This window comes from Pinus tabuliformis, chromosome 8 (assembly GCF_031772625.1).
Source record: "Pinus tabuliformis cultivar Carrire ecotype Pingquan chromosome 8, CPIR1, whole genome shotgun sequence".
NCBI lineage: Eukaryota > Viridiplantae > Streptophyta > Pinopsida > Pinales > Pinaceae > Pinus > Pinus tabuliformis.
Window position 1 is genome coordinate 63,301,712 of NC_142294.1, and position 22,005 is coordinate 63,323,716.

The 22,005-nt window shown below is 39.6% G+C and overlaps 1 protein-coding gene across 2 annotated transcripts in view; it reads left to right on the plus strand.

Annotated features, from left to right (window-relative positions):
• Positions 1–22,005, plus strand: part of LOC149234171 (ADP-ribosylation factor-like) — a 90,887-nt gene that overhangs the window by 11,536 nt on the left and 57,346 nt on the right. Inside the window, exons 1-2 of one of the 2 annotated variants that reach the window (XM_089371774.1) lie at positions 8,049–8,075; positions 8,418–8,508. In XM_089371774.1, the coding sequence (XP_089227900.1) occupies positions 8,064–8,075; positions 8,418–8,508 (103 nt within the window). In that variant the 5' untranslated portion in view covers positions 8,049–8,063. Of the gene's footprint in view, positions 1–8,048; positions 8,076–8,417; positions 8,509–22,005 lie in introns of those variants that run through there. The other variant, XM_089371773.1, reaches the window with a different exon arrangement.

The following is a 22,005-nucleotide window of genomic DNA, read 5'->3' on the forward strand; positions in this document are numbered from 1 at the left end:
GGACTCTCACTGATTTAGAAGTTTACGCCTCATGGGACTCTCTACATCACTTACAATCATCATCCGTCAAGATCCCAGGAAAGAAAGGAGTAACTAATCTAACATGGTTTGTCTTGGGTGTACCGTGTGGAATCTGTCTTCTGATATCTAGGACCTCCCTTAGAAACAAACCTAGACATCTTGAGTCTCGTTACCTGAAGACAGTAATAAGGGATCTTGATTTTCTATAGAGGCAACGGAACTTCCTCCTGATCTCATAGTATACCAGGCTCTAGAAGAAAAGGTGGTTCTTTCACTTGATGTCATGTAGGTGACAAATCTGACATATCCTCCCATATACCAGATTGTATGATTATTGCTCTGTAGAAGAGGGCTCTGCCTTTCCCAGCAAGCGATCTGATTTTGGGTCTCCAACATATTCTATTTTTAGACAGCAAAAGGGTGCAATATGTCTGCAATTTAAACTTTGCATTTATGAGATATTTTTCCTGTTTTTAGCGGGAGTTGAGTGCCCTTTTGACCTCATTCTGGGCACCTTTATGGAGGATTTTTTTTTCTGCAGTTTCGAAGTCTAATTTTAATGCAAGCAAGGTGCTGGCATGATGAATGGTTTTAATATATTGCAAGAATATTTCTAACTCGATGACACTTTCTATAGAGTCGTTTTTAGCTTGCTTTTCCAGGATTGCTTTGTTCTATTTTGAAAAGGATATAAGTGTTCCATTGGATCTCCATTGAGGTGCTGCATGACAGCTATTATTGGCATGCTTTCATGAATATTATCATGTCATATCTTCAGCAGATTAAGGCACCTTGTTCGTTTTTACCCCTTCCTTTACCGGCATGCCAAAGCAAGCTTTTGAGGATATTATTTGCCTTTTTCTCTGATCCAGAAGATCTATGTTGTTAGTGTCACAAAAATCGCAAGCCAAACTCACTGAATGACTTGGACTGGGTGGGAAAAGTGTCTTTATGGCCCAGCTTATGTCAAACTCGGGATTTACTGAGATTGACTCAGTTAATGCAAGTTTGAGTCATGATTAATCATAAGTCAAACTTTCCTTGCCTATTTTTACTGTTTCTTTCCCAATCTGAGTCAAGCTCCTGTCTCTTCCGCTTTGCCAACTTTTTCCTGATTTTAAGTCTTGTAAATTTCCATTGTTATAAGTAGACTTGGGCACATTACATATGGAGTAGTGGGTGCTTTATTTGAAGCTTATTCCAGGCATGCATAGTCTTATTGTTTCAGAAAGATAAACTAGCTATTGGAATGCCATATTTGAGCTCGTTTAGATTGAGTTTGCTCCACATGCATCTAGGAGTGACGGGTTCTGTTAATTCTAGGTTTACCTTCATAAATCTGAGTTCTAGTTTCCAGTATATATTTATGGATATCATATAGGTTGAGTCAGTGTTAAGAATTTCACCATTTGGCATCGATGGTTTGTAAGTACCTTAGCTTTGTTCCCGCCTTACCTTATTCCAGAGTTGTATTGTATGAGTTCCGGGGAGTGGTCAGATATTAGTGTTTCAGGGGGATAGCACATCTTGTGCTGTAATTAGTTGAGCTTTCAGTGGAGACCTCTATCTTTCTATTTACAACAGTTTTTCCCATGCATCAGATTCACGTTAAGATTGAGGAGCATGCATGGGGAATGGAGGACAGTCAAATGGGCACTTTAAGACTGTTCCACGGGGACACGTCCCCCAGGGTCGGGTGCACGCACCCCTTGCACCCCTCGCACCCGGGACGGGGAGTCTCTTGGGGTGTGTTTCCCCACGCACCCTTTTGGGGAGTCTTGGGGAGACGCAAGGGGGTGCGTTTCCCAGTGTGGGAGTCTAGACTCCCCAAAAAGGGTGCGTCTGGGCGTCCCCCTTCAAAAAGGGTGCTTTTGGGTGCCCCCCTTTAAATTTGTCTAATAAGACCCAAATTAAAAATTAAAAATCAAAACAATTAAAAAAATTTAAAATTAAAACTAAATAGAACAAAAAAATATTAAATAACTAAAAGTCTAAAACCTAGGTTCAAACTTTGAGTTATATAAATTTAGTGTTCAAACTTTGAAAATATTCTAGTATGTTTTGCTTTCAATTTAGATTCTAGAATGATGAATGATGAATTTAATTTTTAAATCAATGTAGATTGTAGAATGATGAATGATATGGATCAATGTATTTGAATATTTCATTATTGATTTTTATTTATTTTATCGAATCTCATGGTATGTATGAATAATTCAATAATGAGACTTGAGTATGTCATATGAATGATGTATTTATCAAAATGAATGATGAGGATGGATCAATGATTCAATTGTCTATTTAATATTTTTATTCTTTCATTATTGAACATTGAACAATGAATATGAACTTGAATTTTATATATATATATATATATATATATAAAATTATATACCTCGACGTCTTCCTGCACCCCCGAAATTTCCCTAAAATTTGAGGGTGCTCCCACACGTCCCCCCTGTGTGTCTCCCCGCACCTGCGTCTTGGTGGAACATTGCTTTAAGATTCTTGATTTTGCTATTTTAGCATGTTGATGATATTTCTGGCATGTTGATTTTTATTGTTTTATATTTTTTTTTCTCTTTTCTATGTACCTATTATCGCATAGAGTATTAGTGCAAAATCTCAAGCCATTCTAAGTGCTTGTATTTTTCAGTGATAAGTTTTGTTTTGACACCTGCTATTTTTGGAGGTTTGTTGTTAGAGTGCTATTTGGACTCTTATCACTGCTATTTTTTATTAGGAAATGGAGTGCTACACTTGAGGGGGTTTCATGTGACTTATTGGGACTTGTACATTGTTACTTTTGTCTAGATGGAGGAGCCTGCACCTTTTGACCTAGATATTGTTGACTTTTAAGACAATTTTGCTAGTTTTGGGCAAGTGGTAAATCACATGGGTCAAGGAGGCTTACCTTGTTAAGTTTCCTTGATTAGAAATCATATTTTTGCCTCCATTTATAGTGCATGGCATGAGGAGCTATTTTTATGGTTGACAAGAGTGTTTAATGGCTTCATTACACTTTCTATTTTCTCCCGAAATTAGAGTGCACAGGCTTGGGAAGGCTTTGTTAGGAGCCTAACGTAGTTTATGTATCCTAATTTTAGCTATAAGAGATAGAGTCCGTGGCTTGGTGGATTTATACTTGCTTTATTTTGGCGGATGATCCTTTTATTGCCTCTTTCGCCCTTATTGAGAGGAGCCATCTTTAGCATATTGTGCTTTCTACTTTTATTGATAGCTGCAGTATTTTTGTATATTCCTATGCCTATTTTGTAAATGTGGGAGGAGTATAGTGAAGAGAGATAAAATGTTATTATTCACTAGTGATTTTGCTTGAGTTCTAGTCTCTTAATACTCGTTTTTTGATTGGAATGATTGTGAGAGTGCATAGTAGAGGTAGAGTTTGCTTGCATTGTGTTCACATGATTTTATCCCTAACACTACGGCAAAAGGCTCTTCAGAAGTGGTGGAACACCCTCGGGAGCTCTTGTAGGTGAAATTGGTATCCCCTCCACAAATATTGTACCTACCACTTTGGAATTAAAGCGGTAACATCTATTCAGCCACTATATCCCTTTTACTTTTATGCATGCAGATCTGTCCCTTTAGGATTAGATTTTTGTGTTTTGACAGCAGACTTGCATATGTCCCAATGCTGACGTAAATCTTTAGATGTAAAACTGCAATTTGGTTTGTTGTTTAGTGTTTTTAACTGCAGATTCCAGGTTTGTTTTTTTGAGCTGAAAGAACACAGAAATAGGATAGGCATGGTATGCCAATGACTGCACTGTAACCCACACTCAGCTCTCATTCCTGCCACGGAGGTTTTTATGAATGAGGTCACAACCTGGGAGAGCAAAAAGCTGAGTGAATTATGGCAAGATTTTATTGCAGTTTGGCAGTGTTTTGTCGTCTTTAGAGTTCACTCTTCACTCATGAGCTGCATAGGGATTCCCCCCAGTGGTTAGCAAGCACTAACGTAAAGGGTAGGGAGATTGTGCAAGGTGATAATGTACATTCTCAGGATACCTTGTAGCCCTTCCAGTTTTCAAGTGTTAACAGGCTCCTTTCTTCAGCGAATTTTAGCCCAACCTCAGCATCTTATTTTCAGTTTGTGACCAGTTCGAGCCCTTTATTTGAGGCCAGATTGGCTGTTCTTCTTTTCACGTTTGCTGTGTTGATCTTATATGCAGACAGGGTGAACTGCTTGAGCATCTTTTGGGTAATGTTAAATGTGCCATTTAATGGATAGAGAAGGTGCTTTTGCTGTTTAAGATCATGCATACGAGGATAAGGATTAAGTGAGTAACCCTAAATGCCTTTTCCTTTGGCAGTTCTTAGTGTGCTTTTGTGATTATCTTATACTTGGACAAGCTGGCCTTGCATGACAACTATTTTTGGATCAGGGTTCTGTTTTGAGAGATGTCAAAGAATGAATCAATCCTTAAGAATACAAGGAGAAGGCCAAAGCCACTGGTCACTGGTGCCTTGAAATTTTTATCCTCCTGCTTCTCTCTCCTTCTCCTGCTTTAGTATTCAGACTCTTTGAGCCACCATTGAGTGCTTGAGTTGGGTGTCTCTCTTATACTGCTTTCATAATGTTGGTCTTCAAGGGATACAGGTCCTAAGACTTGATCTTCAGATCTCCTAAGATTCTTTTGTGGGTGAAGTCAATCCGAGTTCCTCAGATCTATGTACTTGCTGCTCATCTGATAAACAAAGGAAAATGATTGTCTGTGGAAATTAATTCAAGTATTTCATTGGTGTGAGAATTTTATCTTACATTATCTCTCTTGCTTAGCAATTTTATTCACAAGTTCTTATTAGTAAGCTTCCTTTTTTTTTTTTTTCCTAGGTAATACTATTCTATTTAGAAAGGCAAAAATAAAAATACAGCGAGGCTCCGGCCTCTGCGGTGCTGAACAGAGTTATGTCAAAATTAATCAAAAAAGACTAAACTCGATCAAAAAAGACTAAACTCGACTGCCCACCGGGGGAAACCAGTCCGAGTGAACCCATTGTAAAAAGCCCACGCAGGGGTCTCAGAACTTAACTTAAAAAGGCCCACACAGGGGTCCTAAATCAATACCAATCAAAACTAGCCACATGGTTTAAAAAAAAAAACAGTAGAGAAAAACTCCATGAAAACAAACCCATGAAACAACAATCTGAATGGACACCTGGCAACTGGCTCAACAGTCTGAATGGACCCCCTAGGTGTCATCTGGTGGAGGCTCTTCCACAATGCGACACGCGTACTCATACCAGTCATCATCCTCTCCTGACGTGCCGCGCAGGAGGCCACCGACTGCTTGCGTGCTTGCTGAGCTGCCCTCCACTGCATGCTTGCCTGACCTGCCGCCCGGGATGCCACCAACTGCCTGTGTGCCACCGAACTGCCTTCGATTGCATGCTTGCCTCTAGCCAGCTCCCCTCCATGCAGAATGTTGTCAAGACCAGCCTTGCTCGTTTTCTCTGCCGTCTGCTACTTGCTACTGTTTCCTTTCTCTGGTTCACGGTCATCCTTGTTCTTCTGCTGCTCGCTGCTGTTCCTTTTCTCTGGTCCAAGGTCGTGGGTTTGAGCATCCTGCTCATCTTGCGGATTGATGTCTTCACTGAAGGTCATAGTGATAGTGGCTATGATATCGGGGCGATGCAACGTGCTGTGGAAGCGAAATTGGATCATGTGGTGAGAGGGGTGAGGGGGGGTGGGGAGATTTGCCGTTTGGTTATCAACGTTCAATCTTTTGGCGCCATGGGCTTGTTCCCGACCTCTACCACTGCGAGTGTCAGGGTATCTGCTAGAGAAATGACCTTTGGAATGAGTAGTAGAAGGGGATGAGGAAGAAGTAGCTGGTTCGGGGTTGGGCATCGAGGGGAGGCGAGTGTTTCCACCTCGACTACCACCTCTTCTGCTACGCATTTGATGGCGAATACGTGTCATGGCTGAATGATGGCAGTTGAGCTGGGCCAAAATGGCAGTGTTGTGTTCAGTGATTGCAATTGGGGAGGCATAGTTAACTCTAGAGTGGATGGAGCTATTCAGAAGAGAAACAGAGGAGTTTTGGGTGGAATTCAGTGCATAGTGAGTTGTTTGAGAGAAATGGAAGCCATTCCCCAAATCAACACAGCCGAGAATCCAACATCGTTGCCCAGTAATTGTGCGTGGGCTTGGCTCTGCAGCTTGAGGGGGGCAAGAGCAGTTTAGCGGGGAAGGGGTGACTGAATTATGTCTTGTGGAAGCCATGGCCTTATGCCTGCTGCGAACTCCTCGACTTGAGCACCAGAGTAATGGTGCTTGCAGGTCGACTGTAACTTGCCCTAAATTGGCATGGAAGGGACGCGGGAGGCCATGTGGCCTGGCCGCCTGCCATCCTTCTGTCTAATCTGCATTAACTTCATAATAATCACCCGCATCCGGGTGTAAGCTTCTTCTTTGTTACTACACTAGTATTCTTCTTTTTTGCAATCCATCTCCTTTGAAGCATTGCACTTGTTAACGGATCAATTTAAAGCTAAAGATTAATATTTGCTTGCAGAATTTGAAAATAGATTTCAGTAATTCATCACTGTCTTTGGAAAGTTTCATTACAAAGTTGCAGGCTTTAGTTGCAGGTCTGCAACTTTTCTTGCAGACTTTAAAGTTTATTATTGTGTATTTTGACATTTTCTATTGGAGATCTGAATTATAGACTTGCTGATTCGAGACTAGCAGTTCGAATATTGAATGCTTTCATTTTAGATCAGCAAATTTGATTGCAGATTTGGAGGTCTTTTCATTACTGAAATCAGAAGAGTACCCTTCAGATCTTCAGGGATACCCCTTCAGACCAGCATGCACTAGTATGGAAGTTAAAGATAGAGTATTGATGAGACAAGTACTTTATCTTACTGATCACTGGAAGACTCTTTGTAGAGGATGATTCCAAGTGACAACACTCCCCTAGGTTGTAGGGCTAAGGTTATGCATCTTCTGAATAAGAGCCAAACATTTGATTGTCAAGTATAAGTGTCATTATGTGAGAAGGATACAATGTGAAATGAGTAGCTTCAATTATTGGATTAAATGTGGTATTGTATTTGCTCTCTTCAATTATTGGGCGAAAATGCAGTGCATGCCTTTTGTGTTCATACTACATAGGTAAAACAAATATGGGAACATAATCATTATAAAGCCTAAATTAAAAATACTAAGCTAAAATGTACTAATTAATTCTGAAGTTAGCGAACAAGATCATGGTAATGAAATACTCCCTTCTGCCATGAATCTGAGTCTTTCAAAACTCAGGAAAAATTTGTTGGGAAGATCATCTCGGAAAGTCTAAGAAATTAGCAAAAACTCAGAAAAACTTTGCATGCATAACCTGAGACCTGAAAAACCTGGTAAAACTTGGACAGGTTGGTAACCTAGAAAACTTGTAAGATGTTAGAAAATTCAGGAGCAATCAGAGAGTTTTGCAACACTGAATTTGATTCATGAATCGTTGATGATGGGATCCGAATTTTCATATGTCGTACTTTAGTATCTCCTTTGATTTTATAAATACAATTATTGTCCAAAAGGTGCATGGATATTTTCAAATTGGATTTCCAAAAAAAGGGGAAAAATTACTTTATAAATTTCTCATGGAGTGTACTTTCCACCTATTCTTTCCTAAATGTTCTGAATCCATGAATCTATGAGAAACATAATTTTTTCTTGACAAAGTAACCAACCAGAGTAATCACCATATTTATTTTAGAGATATTAATTCCAGCTCACTTTAGAAATGAAGTTCCAGACTTATTTGGGGCCATGGCTTTCATTCCTAACTTTACTTAATTGCCTTCTTTCTTAGCTTCAGTGAGTGGCTGCTGAAGAGTATGAAGAGCACCCTAGCTGAAATTCTGCAGAAACCTGTTCCATTAGGGATGTCAATGGAAGTGAATTGCAGTATATGGTCCACTATGACTGCTGGGAGAATCGCATGTGAAATCTAATAGTTTTATAGACTGCGATAGTTGAAATATAACACCTATGCCAGAGAGCTTAATTAAAGATGGGTGTTAACGTAAACCTTTCTGGAGTCCCTTTAAGTGACATCTTCATCATTTCTAGTTGTAAAACATCTATATATGCATGCACTCACTTATTTTATAATTACTGATGGTAATCTGCAAAGAGTTTATTTGATGCTGCAACTATGTTTTGCTTTTTGTTATCACTGTTTCTGTTTCAAACTGTCTCTTTTGTGTTTGTGTGTTTGCATGGAGATCCTCAAAAAATAGTAGTCATGATGTACTTATTTTGGGTGTCCACTTTTTGGCTTATGCCACTAACTGTGTTGATTCCTTCGTATTAGAATTAACTTTTATGGATTTCTCTTCCTTGTGGCTCAATGTTGTCTACGCAGGTTGTTATGCTTGGCTTGGATGCAGCTGGTAAGACAACTATATTATACAAGCTACATATTGGAGAAGTTTTATCTACTGTGCCAACTATTGGTGAGTCAATTTACTTAAAATAAATTTCTTTCAAGTCATAACAATAAAAGAGAGCTTTAGATACCTTGATATGTTTTCCATTTGTCATTTAGCCAGTTGTTTCCTCTTGATTTCTTCCTATGGTCATGAGCCTATTGCACCGTGACCTCCTGCCAATGTCGAAATTTGATGGTTCACCGTGCTTGTGAAGAAAATTGAAAAATGGGTATGATGGTGAACAAGTTTGAAAATTGGCTGAGTGCCTCAAGATATGCTTTAATGGGTAGAAGAAATATTTTGATTAGTATCAGCTTCTGCAACTAGTCCTAGTGAATAGGAGTGTTAGTTCAGTTTGAATGATATGTGATTCAAGTTTTATCATCTATAATGTGTTTCATTTCTGTTGCAAAGGGGTGTGTGTGTATTGCACCATGTCCTGACTCCTACTGCAGATATTGAATATGTATAGTTTACTAACTAGTTTAATGATCGGTGATTCAAGTTTTATCATATATAATGTTTTTCATTTCTGGTGCAAAGGGGTTTGTGTGTATTGCAGCATGACCTACTGGCAGCATGATCTTCTGCAAATGTTGGCTTATCCGGCATGTAAAGAAAATTGAAAAATGGCCATGATTGGAAAAAAATTATAAAGCACTTCTTTGGACAGCATTTTTGTGTGTGTGTGCACGAGACACGCAGCTTAGAAAACTGGCTGTCAACAGCATTGTAGAGACTGTTATATATATGTGTGTATGTATGTATATTGCATTCAACATCTATATAAACATTTTGTACACTATAGTAAAACAACATGCAAATGGCCATCAAAAATCAACAGTCTGTTAGGGTAATAATCCTCATTCATTATTTGTATATTACTTAAGGTTAGGCCACCTCAATGGTAAGTTACATCATGCTTATTTTATCTCCTATTTATAATAACAAGATTCATTTGCATAAGCATCTTGTCTTGTGCATTTGATTTATTATAAAGGGAGGTTGCCCCCTTGTAGTGGCTTTTTATTCATTGAATCTTTATCATTCTAAAGGCTTAGATTTACGTCTTTCTATTTCTTTGTTATTTCGGGAATTTGGCTCATCAGATTTGTTTTAGAGCGTATATGATTCTTGGTTAACTCCTTCAAAAGAAGTTATTGTACCATTTTCATCATAACTTCTTTTTGGGGATGTTTCAGAGAGTTAAAGTTTCAGTTCACAAGGAGACATAGTGATTGTGGTAAATATTTCAGATTCTGATTTGCTATGCTTTTCAACTTACAAGTTGTTGAAGTTTAGGATTTTGACTAGTCCTAAAACTACTATCAAATAGGTGTTCTTGTTAAAACAATCATATCTGACTATAGAAAAATCCAAATTTATGCCTCCAATTTCATTTGAAAGAGGAGGAACCATAGTATTTTAGGTCAAAATTTTAGAAGTAGATTACAAAATATGGACACATGGTATGCCGTACAAGTTCGTATGACTCATGCAGAAAGTGAATACATACATAACTAGCTATCCAATTTGGAGAAGCAGTTTAAGGAATTGAGTGATAGGTCAGCTATAGATGTTGGTTTGGTAAACTCACAACGACAAATAGAAATTAAGATGGATCAAAAGATGGAACAAATGAAATAGAAGATGGTGTCCAACCTCAAATGGACCCTAGATGGGAGGTTGCCTAAAGTGATAATGTGATCGAAGGAGCTTATGAAAATAAAGGTAGTATTCATTTTGAACAACCTTCAATTAGAAAGCATATAGAAAAAGGTTTTAACTCTAATATTGGAGAGATAAACATGGATGGGTTTCGAAGGGTATTTGCTTTCCCAAGGTTCAATGTTAACAGTGGGTGGTTGAAATGAAGCCTCATTCTTATCACTATACTAGGGGTTTATCGACAAGAGACTTAGGAGCACACTATGGCAAAGTTTGGGAACAAGACTTCTTTAGTTAGTTAACGAGAATTAAGCACGTCGGGGATGTTGAAGATTACAAGGGTGGATAACATAAGTGATTGAAATCTATTGGAAGCTTACATGGATGCAATTCAAAGTTTGGGTCTATTTGGTTGATCATGGGTGAGCCAAATAGAGCCATAATTTGAATTGCATAATATTATGTATCATAAGCAAAGGATTTTGTTAGCAACCTTGTACATTGAGACAAAGCCTTATCGATGGTATCAATTGTTGGTTGAAAGGAAGCCTCATTCTTATCATTATACTTGGGGTTTATTTACAAGATACTTAAAAGCATAATATGACAGTTTGCGAAAGCACGTAAGTAAGCCTGCGCTCAAGCGCCCCAACAACTGACTTGTCTTTGTTTGTTCTTGCAGGCGGCAAATTTCCTTAGTCAATTGACAAGAATTAAGCATTTAGGTGATGTTGAAGATTATAATTTAGAGCTTCAAGTATTGCATATAAGGGTGGATAACACAAGTTACAAACATATGTTGGAATCTTTTATGAATGTATTAAAAGAAAACATTACACATTTATGGAAGCTATGTAATTTGCTTATCTTATGCAAGCCAAGAATAGGGCTACACACGAGTCTACTGTTTGGATAAATAAGGTCTTCCATACGGGATGAACACCTTCAATAACCACTCACACAACTAGATCAAAGATCACAATACCAGTACTTTTACTTGGTTAAAACCCTCTGAGGGAGAAATCGTTCACTACCCCAACCAACGCGGCCACTTGAGACAATTTTATTAATGCAAAAGAAAATATTTTACACAAGAGAGTTTCCTAGATTGATCATTAGCCATGACCCTCCATGCCCTTTAAATAGAGATGATGGACCAATCGAGTGTCAAGCCACAGATCAATAGTCGTTAGTATCGAGGAGAATATGAGTTGTCAGATCACTCTATGTTCAGAACATATTGTGAACGTTGGATTATGTTAATTTTAGGTATGTTCTATGCTTAGAGTAATTTATTTCAATTTTCACAGTTAGCTCAATATCTTTCCCAGATTAGCAATCACATCAGCATTAAAGTAAATTGCAGATAGAACATAAACATAGATCGCAGAAGACAAGTCAAGACAAGAGGACACAAGCTGTGGCGCTAGCTAGGGACAAACCCCAATGTGGGGAAACCCTTGATCAATTCTTCTTATATGTTATTCAATAGTTCAGCAGAGAGAGAGATGGTACATTTACAACATAATTCAACACTTTGACTTATCTTAAATAAAAGCATAGATCATCTCTAAGTAGATGATACATGAGGTAGTTGAACTCAGTTGATGACATGCTGCTTCAACTGATTCTCCAAGGTGACTCCATCACCCATCATAGTGTTGCACCTCGTCATCATGCTGCACCTCACTGTGCTGCATCGTGCTGCACCCATCATCATTATGCTGGACCTCATTACCATGCTGTACACATCATATTTCTGCACCATGATTGCTTGCTGTCCTATGCAAGCACCATGTCCTTGCTGTCCCATCTACGATGCTCCACCATGATTGCATTTGCTGTTGTCCCACTGTTTAGCATTGCTGTGCCATGTCGTACCTTGCTGTCCCAAGTACCAAGCTCCAACAAGCACCATGTCCTGCTGTCCCGCTTACCATGCTGCTGTCCCTTCAAGCACCATGCTGCTGTCCCACTGTTTAGCATTGCTACTACTGTCCCAATGTGCTTTTGTGGCCACATGTCATTGCTGCTATTATGCTGCCCATGTATCTTGCTGCATTATCACATTAGTATGCATTCAAACTTCATGGGTCACCTTGCTGTTGCTGCTGTCCTGTTGTGCCATCATTGCACTATGCCATTGCTGCTAGCACTGCTGTCCCAATGTTATTGCTATTCCATGTTTGCCATACTGCTGTCCATGGGCAGAGTTCTGGTCACTGGTTAGGGCATCCTCTTGTAACTTACAGCAGCCCAATGATCATGCCAAAACCCACCTTAAATTATGCGGCCTCCCTTTCTTTATAAGGTAAGTGACCTCGCTGTTTGAGGAGGCACCTACAGCTCCATGTATAGGGCTGTTTGACCCTCAAAACAACACTTACAGACCTGTGGCTTAATCGTCCCAGCAAGATCCCTTACTCGGCCTATCTCAGGAAGGATTCTCCTTGGTTTTCTTGCCCAAAACTAGGGCTTGCTAGGACAGCGTCTAGGGCTTCCTTAGGACTGCGTTTAGGGCTTCTTTAGGACAACGTCTAGGGCTTCCTTAGGACTGCATCTAGGGCTTCTTTAGGACAAGTCTAGGGCTCCCTTAGGACTGCGTCTAGGGCTTCTTTAGCACAACGTTAGGGCAGCGTAGAGGTTCCTTCCATGGCTGAGATCTGATCTCTATTAGGGCTTCCTCTCCTAGATTTCTCTTTCACTAAAACCCAAAACAAGTGGAGAGAAATCAAGAGTGAAGTGTGTGAGAAATGACTCTCTAGTCATCTCCTTTTATACTAAAACATTGAGCACATGTGGGGGTTATTTGGTTGCTGTCCGACCTTGACGAATTGTCGAGGAGAATATGAGTTGTCAGATCACTCTATGTTCAGAACATATTGTGAACGTTGGATTATGTTAATTTTAGGTATGTTCTATGCTTAGAGCAATTTATTTCAATTTTCACAGTTAGCTCAATATCTTTCCCAGATTAGCAATCACATCAGCATTAAAGTAAATTGCAGATAGAACATAAACATAGATCGCAGAAGACAAGTCAAGACAAGAGGACACAAGCTGTGGCGCTAGCTAGGGACAAACCCCAATGTGGGGAAACCCTTGATCAATTCTTCTTATATGTTATTCAATAGTTCAGCAGAGAGAGAGAGATGGTACATTTACAACATAATTCAACACTTTGACTTATCTTAAATAAAAGCATAGATCATCTCTAAGTAGATGATACATGAGGTAGTTGAACTCAGTTGATGACATGCTGCTTCAACTGATTCTCCAAGGTGACTCCATCACCCATCATAGTGTTGCACCTCGTCATCATGCTGCACCTCACTGTGCTGCATCGTGCTGCACCCATCATCACTATGCTGGACCTCAGATCACTCTATGTTCAGAACATATTGTGAACGTTGGATTATGTTAATTTTAGGTATGTTCTATGCTTAGAGCAATTTATTTCAATTTTCACAGTTAGCTCAATATCTTTCCCAGATTAGCAATCACATCAGCATTAAAGTAAATTGCAGATAGAACATAAACATAGATCGCAGAAGACAAGTCAAGACAAGAGGACACAAGCTGTGGCGCTAGCTAGGGACAAACCCCAATGTGGGGAAACCCTTGATCAATTCTTCTTATATGTTATTCAATAGTTCAGCAGAGAGAGAGAGATGGTACATTTACAACATAATTCAACACTTTGACTTATCTTAAATAAGAGCATAGATCATCTCTAAGTAGATGATACATGAGGTAGTTGAACTCAGTTGAAGACATGCTGCTTCAACTGATTCTCCTAGGTGACTCCATCACCCATCATAGTGTTGCACCTCGTCATCATGCTGCACCTCACTGTGCTGCATCGTGCTGCACCCATCATCACTATGCTGGACCTCATTGCCATGTTGTACACATCATACTGCTGCGCCGTGATTGCTTGCTGTCCTATGCAAGCACCATGTCCTTTCTGTCCCATCTACCATGCTCCACCATGATTGCATTTGCTGCTGTCCCACTGTTTAGCATTGCTGTGCCATGTCGTAGCTTGCTGTCCTAAGTACCAAGCTCCAACAAGCACCATGTCCTCTACTGTACCGCTTACCATGCTGCTGTCCCACTGTTTAGCATTGCTACTGCTGTTCCAATGTGCTTGTGCTGCCACATGTCATTGCTGCATTATCACATTAGTATGCATTCAAACTTCATGGGTCAACTTGTTGTTGTTGCTGCGCCGTTGTGCCATCATTGCACTATGCCATTGTTGCTAGCACTGCTGTCCCACTGTTATTGCTATTCCATGTTTTCCATACTGCTGTCCATGGTAGTGTTTTTAAAACCGGAACCGGTGACCGGACCAGTCCACCTAATGAACCGGTTTACTGACCAGAACCGGTCTAATTGGGACTGGTTTGGTTTAAACGAACCGGTTTTAGAAAAATACATTAAATAATTAATTTTTAATGAAACAAAACTATTTTTAAGATTTAAAACCATGATTGCAAGCCAATAGAGACAAAATATGCAAAGATTGCTCATTTATATACCATGGAAAGGTGAATATATCAAAATGGCACCGAGTGCAATACATATCATCGACAAAATACATAACCAGTGAGGCTCTAAATGGCCTTTAGAGTGAAAAAACAAAGCCTACAAACTATGGGGCCAGTGGCCTACTACAAGACTCAAGTCTACATATATGATAATAGTGATCAACATTATCACTTGAAACTTCTCATGAGTCATCATGATCAAACTCAGTTGGTTGAGTTTCGACTCCCAAACTTTGCAGTCACAAACTTCTCTATTGGTTCAGTGACTTGAGTCTCAAGCTTTGGAAGGTATTCTGCCCTAATATGCCCTATTATTTCATTTGGTGCTCCACATGGCTTTACATGGCCTCCTATCCCAGCCAAGTGTTGCTTGAACCTGTTAATGCCCCCTCCTTCAATGGATTTTTGGCAATATTTGCAAATCATTTTGCCATCAATCATATCACAATGAGCCCATGCAGTATCTCCGGCTTTTGGAGGCATGATGACTACTACTTAGCTTAAACTTTGTTGTTCCACTATGGCTGCAAAAACTCAACACTCTCCAAGCTCCCAAGCAAATTCACAAACACTCCAAATGAGATGTGTGAGACAAATGAGAGGGAGAAGGGCCTCTTAAAGGCTTGGAGAGGGTGTTTTTGGAGGGAAAGGACCCTTACTTTCCCTCCAAAACCCCTAAAAGAAATTGAAAAAAGTGTTCACTGGGCTCACGGTGGGCTTGACCGGTAACTAGCCGGTTTAGGACGGAACTGGCCGGTTTGTATTAAACCGGCCGGTTCAGTCCTAAACAAACCGGCCAGTTCTGTCCTAAACCGGCCGGTTAGGTCTCTTTTATGGATACAAACCGGCCAGTTCTGTCCTAAACCGGCCGGTTAGGTCTCTTTTATGGCCACAGAGGGTGTCTAACCCGGTTTTTTGATCGGTTCCAACCGGTGGGCCTGCTAACCGGCCAGTTAGACGGGTAACCAGTCACTGGGCTGGTTTTGAATACTATGGTCCATGGGCAGAGTTCTGGTCACTGGTTAGGGCATCCTCCTGTAACCTACAACAGCCCAATGATCATGCCAAAACCCACCTTAAATTATGCGGCCTCCCTTTCTTTACAAGGTAAGTGACCTCGCTGTTTGAGGAGGCACCTACAACTCCATGTATAGGGCTGTTTGACCCTCAAAACAACACTTACAGACCTGCGGCTTAATCATCCCAGCAAGATCCCTTACTCGGCCTATCTCAGGGAGGATTCTCCTTGGTTTTCTTGCCCAGAACAGCCTTCGATGAGGGCGCCTTCACACAGACCTTGTTGCCTCTTCAAACAGTCCTCAAGGAGCAAAGCTGAGCTCCTTTCCTTTGTGGCTAGCAGCAAGGTAAGTTCACTCTCCAACAGTCACAAGGGTGACCTTAATGTCCCCTCTCCTTTGCTGAAGTATACTTTGTATTGCGACCTGTTGACCCTGTCGCCTACACCTACCTACAAGTCAGTGAGGAAAGCCTTCAACCCCACAAGGTGTGGTTGGTGGTAGGGAACTCAGAGAAGGGGCTGTCACCCTAATCCCGACTCTCTCCGTTTGAGCTATCTCCTCGGTTAGCTAAGGGGGGTGGTCCCTAATGAAAAGTTTGAGCTATCTCCTCGGTTAGCTAAGGGGGGTGGTCCCTAATGAAAAGTTAAGTTAAAAGATGTGAGTTTCTAGGAGAGTGTTATAGTGAAAATGGATTACTTTTAAGGATTTATGAGCAAATATGAAGTGAACAACTTGAAATAACAATGCCAATCATTAATATGATTAAAAACCATAAAACCAGTGCCTTATAAGGAATTTGCTCAACAATTTAAAGATATATTTGCTCAAAGTAAAATGCAATGCTCTCAAAAGAGAAAACAAAGTCACCCTGAAATGTAAATAAGAATTGTTAGCACAAGATATGTAAGATACAAAATGCTTTTGAGATAATCAACTTTATAAATCAAAACATGTGAAACATATCTTGCCAAAACCCAAAAATTAATAATTAACTTGGAAATGTAAAAGAAAGGAAGTGCTAAACCAAAACATCAATAAGCAATTAGACTTGAAACATGAAAAGAAAACACTTGTTTGAAATGATTACAATACTTGCTTTTGGAATAGACTTTGCATATGAAAACTCAAACCATCAAGAGACAAGTAAAGTAAATGTAATGGAAAGTGCTCTTGGTTAATTTTATTAATTAGCTCTACAACAAGATTACAATTTAACTCTTCAATCCTCAGACCTCACCCTCGCCCAATGATATGGATCTCACAGTGAGGAGTCAATAGAGGAATAGAGGATCCCTAAGATGTCTACTTCAACCAACTTATGTTGGAGGTAAAATTTTAATGAGGCTTGGGGCCTTCTTACACTAAAATGCCTAGATGAAATGCAAATTGTGTTAATTCCCCAAATTAAAATAATGATACATGCAAATGCTTCAAAGAGATTGATTTGCAATGCTTGAAAATGAAATAGTGTTCAACATAAGTTGCAATTATAACTTCAATTGGAGGAATAAAATTAGTTTACAAGTGTTGCATGTGTTTCATCAATGAATTAAAATGATACAAGTAATTTGCTTGAAAGTAAAATTTGTTTCAAATAGACAATGACAATAAATTGTTCCAATATTCGAGATAACAATGTAGCATAAAATTGAAGCATGTATTCAAGTGCTCATGAAACAATTTACCAAGGTAAATGGAAACGAATCAAAGTTTGTTAAGAATATAAAATGCTCGCATGTAAATGATGAATTGTCCAAAGTAAAGTGTAAAGTTGTAGCTCCAAGCAACAATGAGAAAGAAAATGCAAAACTCAAATGAAATTGTAACAAACTTTAACTTAATGAAATGTGATAGTGAGGTTGTGTTAATTCCCAATTAAAGCATGCATGTAAGTGAATGAAGTATGAAAACTTAAACCATGCAAATGTCAATACACCCAAGAGAAGCCTCCCTCTAAATGAGGAGATAGGATACCATGGGAGAAATCCCAAGCTCTCACAAGCAAGTTAGATCTTTTATTAATATTACAATGAGAAGAGGGCCCTTCAAAGTTCTCAACTATACTTCAAGGAGAGTCCTCACAATAATTGCTTGAAACTTGGACACAAGACCTCTTTTCTTGAGAAAGTACTGATAGGATCTCACAACACTTATGCAAGGGAAACAAGGTGTGAGTTTCCTCCAAATGCTCACGGCTTAAAGAAGAAAATGGGCAGCCTTCTAGTGAACTCGACTTTTGGCCAAAATAAGCCTCTAAAGGGCTCATGACATCCTTGGAAGTCGAACCCCCAACACTCGCCAAAGGTCCTGCAAACACTTGTTAGATGTTGCGGGAAGTTGCTCTTCAAAATCTGCCACACAAGAGTTAGCAAACAATCCAAACAATGGCTGCAAAATAAGTTAAGTATTAATGGAAAAATCAACAAGATAAAATGTATATGTACAATTATAATTTACAAAAGGCTAAGCTAAAGAGTGAGAGTAAACTCTCATCTTTGCTTAGCCATCTTCAAGCTCTTAGATAGCAAATGAAAGAAATGAAGTACAATGTTTTTTTAAAAGAGATTTAAATTTAGAAGTTCTCGGCTTGTGCACAAGCTATGTGCCGAAATCCCTGCAAAACCACTTTGTAAGATAAGACTATGAAGGTTCAAAGAACAAATGAGAGCTCCTTTAAGAATGTATCAAGAGTGGGTTGGTCTTTCCAAAGACTTCCCCTCACGCTTGATTCTGTAATTCCAACAAGATGTTCCCTCTACGAAACTTCAATCAAGAAGTATTTCCATATAGATTTAGCAATAAACAATGATAAGAAACTTTAGAGATTTATTTAAAACCAACTAGAGCATTCTATACCTAGAGCATACTTTTAAATCAAATGTCAATGCAAGATAGCTCTATATTAACAAATCTACAAGAGCATATGGAAGCAAATTAAATCAAAGCATGAGTAAAAGGAATTATACCAATGCTCAACAATTTTTCACACTCGAAAAGGAGGAACACCTCATGAATGAAACCATCAAGAGTGGGTTGGTTTCTCTAAAGACTTCCCCTCACGCTTGATTCTGTAATCCCAACAAGATGTTCCCTCTACAAAACTTCAATCAAGAAGTATTTCCATATAGATTTAGCAATAAACAATGATAAGAAACTCTAGAGATTTATTTAAAACCAAGTAGAGCATTCTATACCTAGAGCATACTTTTAAATCAAATGTCAATGCAAGATAGCTCTACATTAACAAATCTACAAGAGCATATGGAAGCAAATTAAATCAAAGCATGAGTAAAAGGAATTATACCAACGCTCAACAATTTTTCACACTCGAAAAAGAGGAACACTTCATGAATGAAACCCCAAAGTCTTTATTGATATTTCCGAAAGTGTGCAAGGCAGCAACGCATCCGCAAGCACAATAGCTAGTAACAATCTTATCCATGTGAGAGCCCATGGCTCTATTATATAGAGAGTTGGGAGCAAATCCCAATAAAGAATGACAATGACAAATGGCATTGGAGCCAATCCCAATGTAGAAGTGATTAAACAAGTGGCATGAGGTGACAATCCCAAAGAGAAATTTGAATTTGTTGAATGGAGCTCCAATGCCAAGTGTAAATGTCGAATTCTGGCAAGTGGACATCATTTTCTTCTTCCCTTATGTGCCAAATTTGAATTTTATGTTGGAATGACAAGTGTATATGGGTGGTAACCCATGTGGGGACAATTTCTCACAAAAGTCTCCAAATATTCTCCCAAATCCTCCCAAATGTGCATTAACTTCAACAATTCAAATTTCCAAGTAGCTTTTTCATTTAATGCTAGAAATTCGATTTTATTTGAGCATGTCCTTTCCTTGATTTTAGGAGTCCACATCACATTGGGACTTCACTTTAACTCCCCCAGATATCTATTTTTCTCCATTTATTTAATTTTTGGCTTAATTAATTGCCAGATTTCCCACTAAACTTAGGAAAAGTGGGTTTTCAGGGGTCCAAATCACATTATTAACCCCTCAAAGTGTGTTATAGTAGAAAGTTGAGGGTGAGAGGTGTAACTTTGATTACTCATATCCCATACAACTTCTCTAGACTACACTTATTACAATTTAAATACAATTTTATTTGCAATTTTTGACTTGCGAGAAATCCAAAAAATTAAAAAATGACTACCTAGACCTAACCAAATTCCACAAATTTTTTTGTGATCTAGTATTGTAATATACATCGACTCTAGACATTAAGATGTGTTAGGGGCTCGACCTTCAAACCGTCACCTCGGCTTTGGGGTAAAACGTGAGTGAAAAAACCTAAAAAATTACCCGCTTCTGAAAAGAAGGGATAATTAACCAGATAAAAAAAACACTCCAAGGTGTACTCATTTGCTGATAAAGTCCCAATATCCTAGGCCTGTTACAGACTCAAAACTCATCATTACTAGTATCAATTATTACAATTCGCTGTAGGGTGTGGAATCTGGGTACAAGAAATATGATGAGAAGATAGAAGTAGAGTTAAAAAACTCTGTTGACTGACGATATCTGATGGTACAAGTGTCCTTTGGATCATCCTTGGGCATGGAGTCTTCATATAATCATCCGGTGCCACTCCAGTGGTCAACACGACCTTTTAGCCCAGCTCCTCGGCCCTCCTAACAATAGCTCTGACCTTGTAATAAACCCAAAACTAGGGCTCCCTTAGGACATCGGTTAGGGCACCCTTAAGACAACGTCTAGGGCTTCCTTAGGATTGCGTCTAGGGCTTCTTTAGGATAGCATTTAGGGCTTCCTTAGGACTGCGTCTAGGGCTTCTTTAGGACAACGTTAGGGCAGCGTAGAGGTTCCTTCCATGGTTGAGATCTGATATCCATTAGGGCTTCCTCTCCTAGATTTCTCTTCCACTAAAACCCAGAACAAGTGGAGAGAAATCAAGAGTGAAGTGTGTGAGAAATGACTCTCTAGTCATCTCCTTTTATACTAAAACATTGAGCACATGTGGGGGTTATTTGGTTGCTGTCCGACCTTGACGAATTGTCTTATAACATAAATAAATTCATAACTCCATGAATACTTATCGGAATCGGCTGATCTTTAGATCAATCCTACACCTCTCGATAAGAGGGATCCAAGAAAAATATCAACTGCCATAAATAAGATGACCCACATGGAGTTTGGCCCTAGTTGCCAATTTTAACACTCCCTCTCAACTAGGGAGAACTCCATCTGCTGATCCATTTGCCAGACTGTACTATCTTTGCCATCAGTGCCCTGCACTGCTCTACTCTGCTCTTGTTGAACCATGAAGAAGAAGAATTGATCGAGAATGTCTCATATCATTCTCTACTGACCCGAAGTTAGTTCCATATGAAGAGAGTGGATCATATCACTCTTACTGACCCGAAGTCAGTTCCAATTGATTCCAGATCAATATCAAAAGAGTGTCTCAAACCATTCATATTGATCCCAGATCAATGGAGGTCATCCTAGCATAGGGAGTACGGTAGAAACAACGATGCGTCCATTGATAGTACTACTATGGTCCCTAACCCCATTTCCCTACTCAATGGCCAGATGAGAGGTACTTCCCATGAGTCCATGAGTCCCAGACTGCATGGGTAGGATGCTTCGACAGGAGAACCACTCATCCTGTCCATAAGTCGCCACGGGGTATCACAGGGGAAGGTTGAACCATTCACCCTGTACACAGCGCACCATTAGGGGAGGGTGAGTCGCCCTATGGTCGCTTGTTGCTCCAAGTACCCCGAGCCCCCCAGAGCTCCCAGACCTCAATGCATGCATCATGCAGGTCCCTCATAAGAGCCTAGAGGGTCTCTCAACGACTCCAAGTTGTTTGGGAAAGTCACAAATTTGACCTTTCCTTGAGGCTTCGACAGAATGTCTACGACCTATACATCAGTATCAATGCGATGGAGCCTTCCCACTCATCGATGTAACATATCCCAGATAAGGTAGTATGTGATGTCTATATGTTGGAGCAATCATATAATATGGGATTCCTCAATAATCGAATCCCCCTCTGGTTGACACAGAAGATCACAGTGGTATCCATCATGTGTCAAGCAACTCACTGAAGAGCTTCCGCAACCAGGAAGCTTCACACGAGATTATACTCATATCTATTATTCGGTCTCAAGGGTGCTTATAGCAACCGACTTTTGGTTCCTGCTCAACCAGGATATCGAGCAGAACCCAAAGAGGACCAGCACCGAGAAGTGCTCTTGCGACCCTCGACACTGCCTGCCTACTCAACATTCGAATAGTC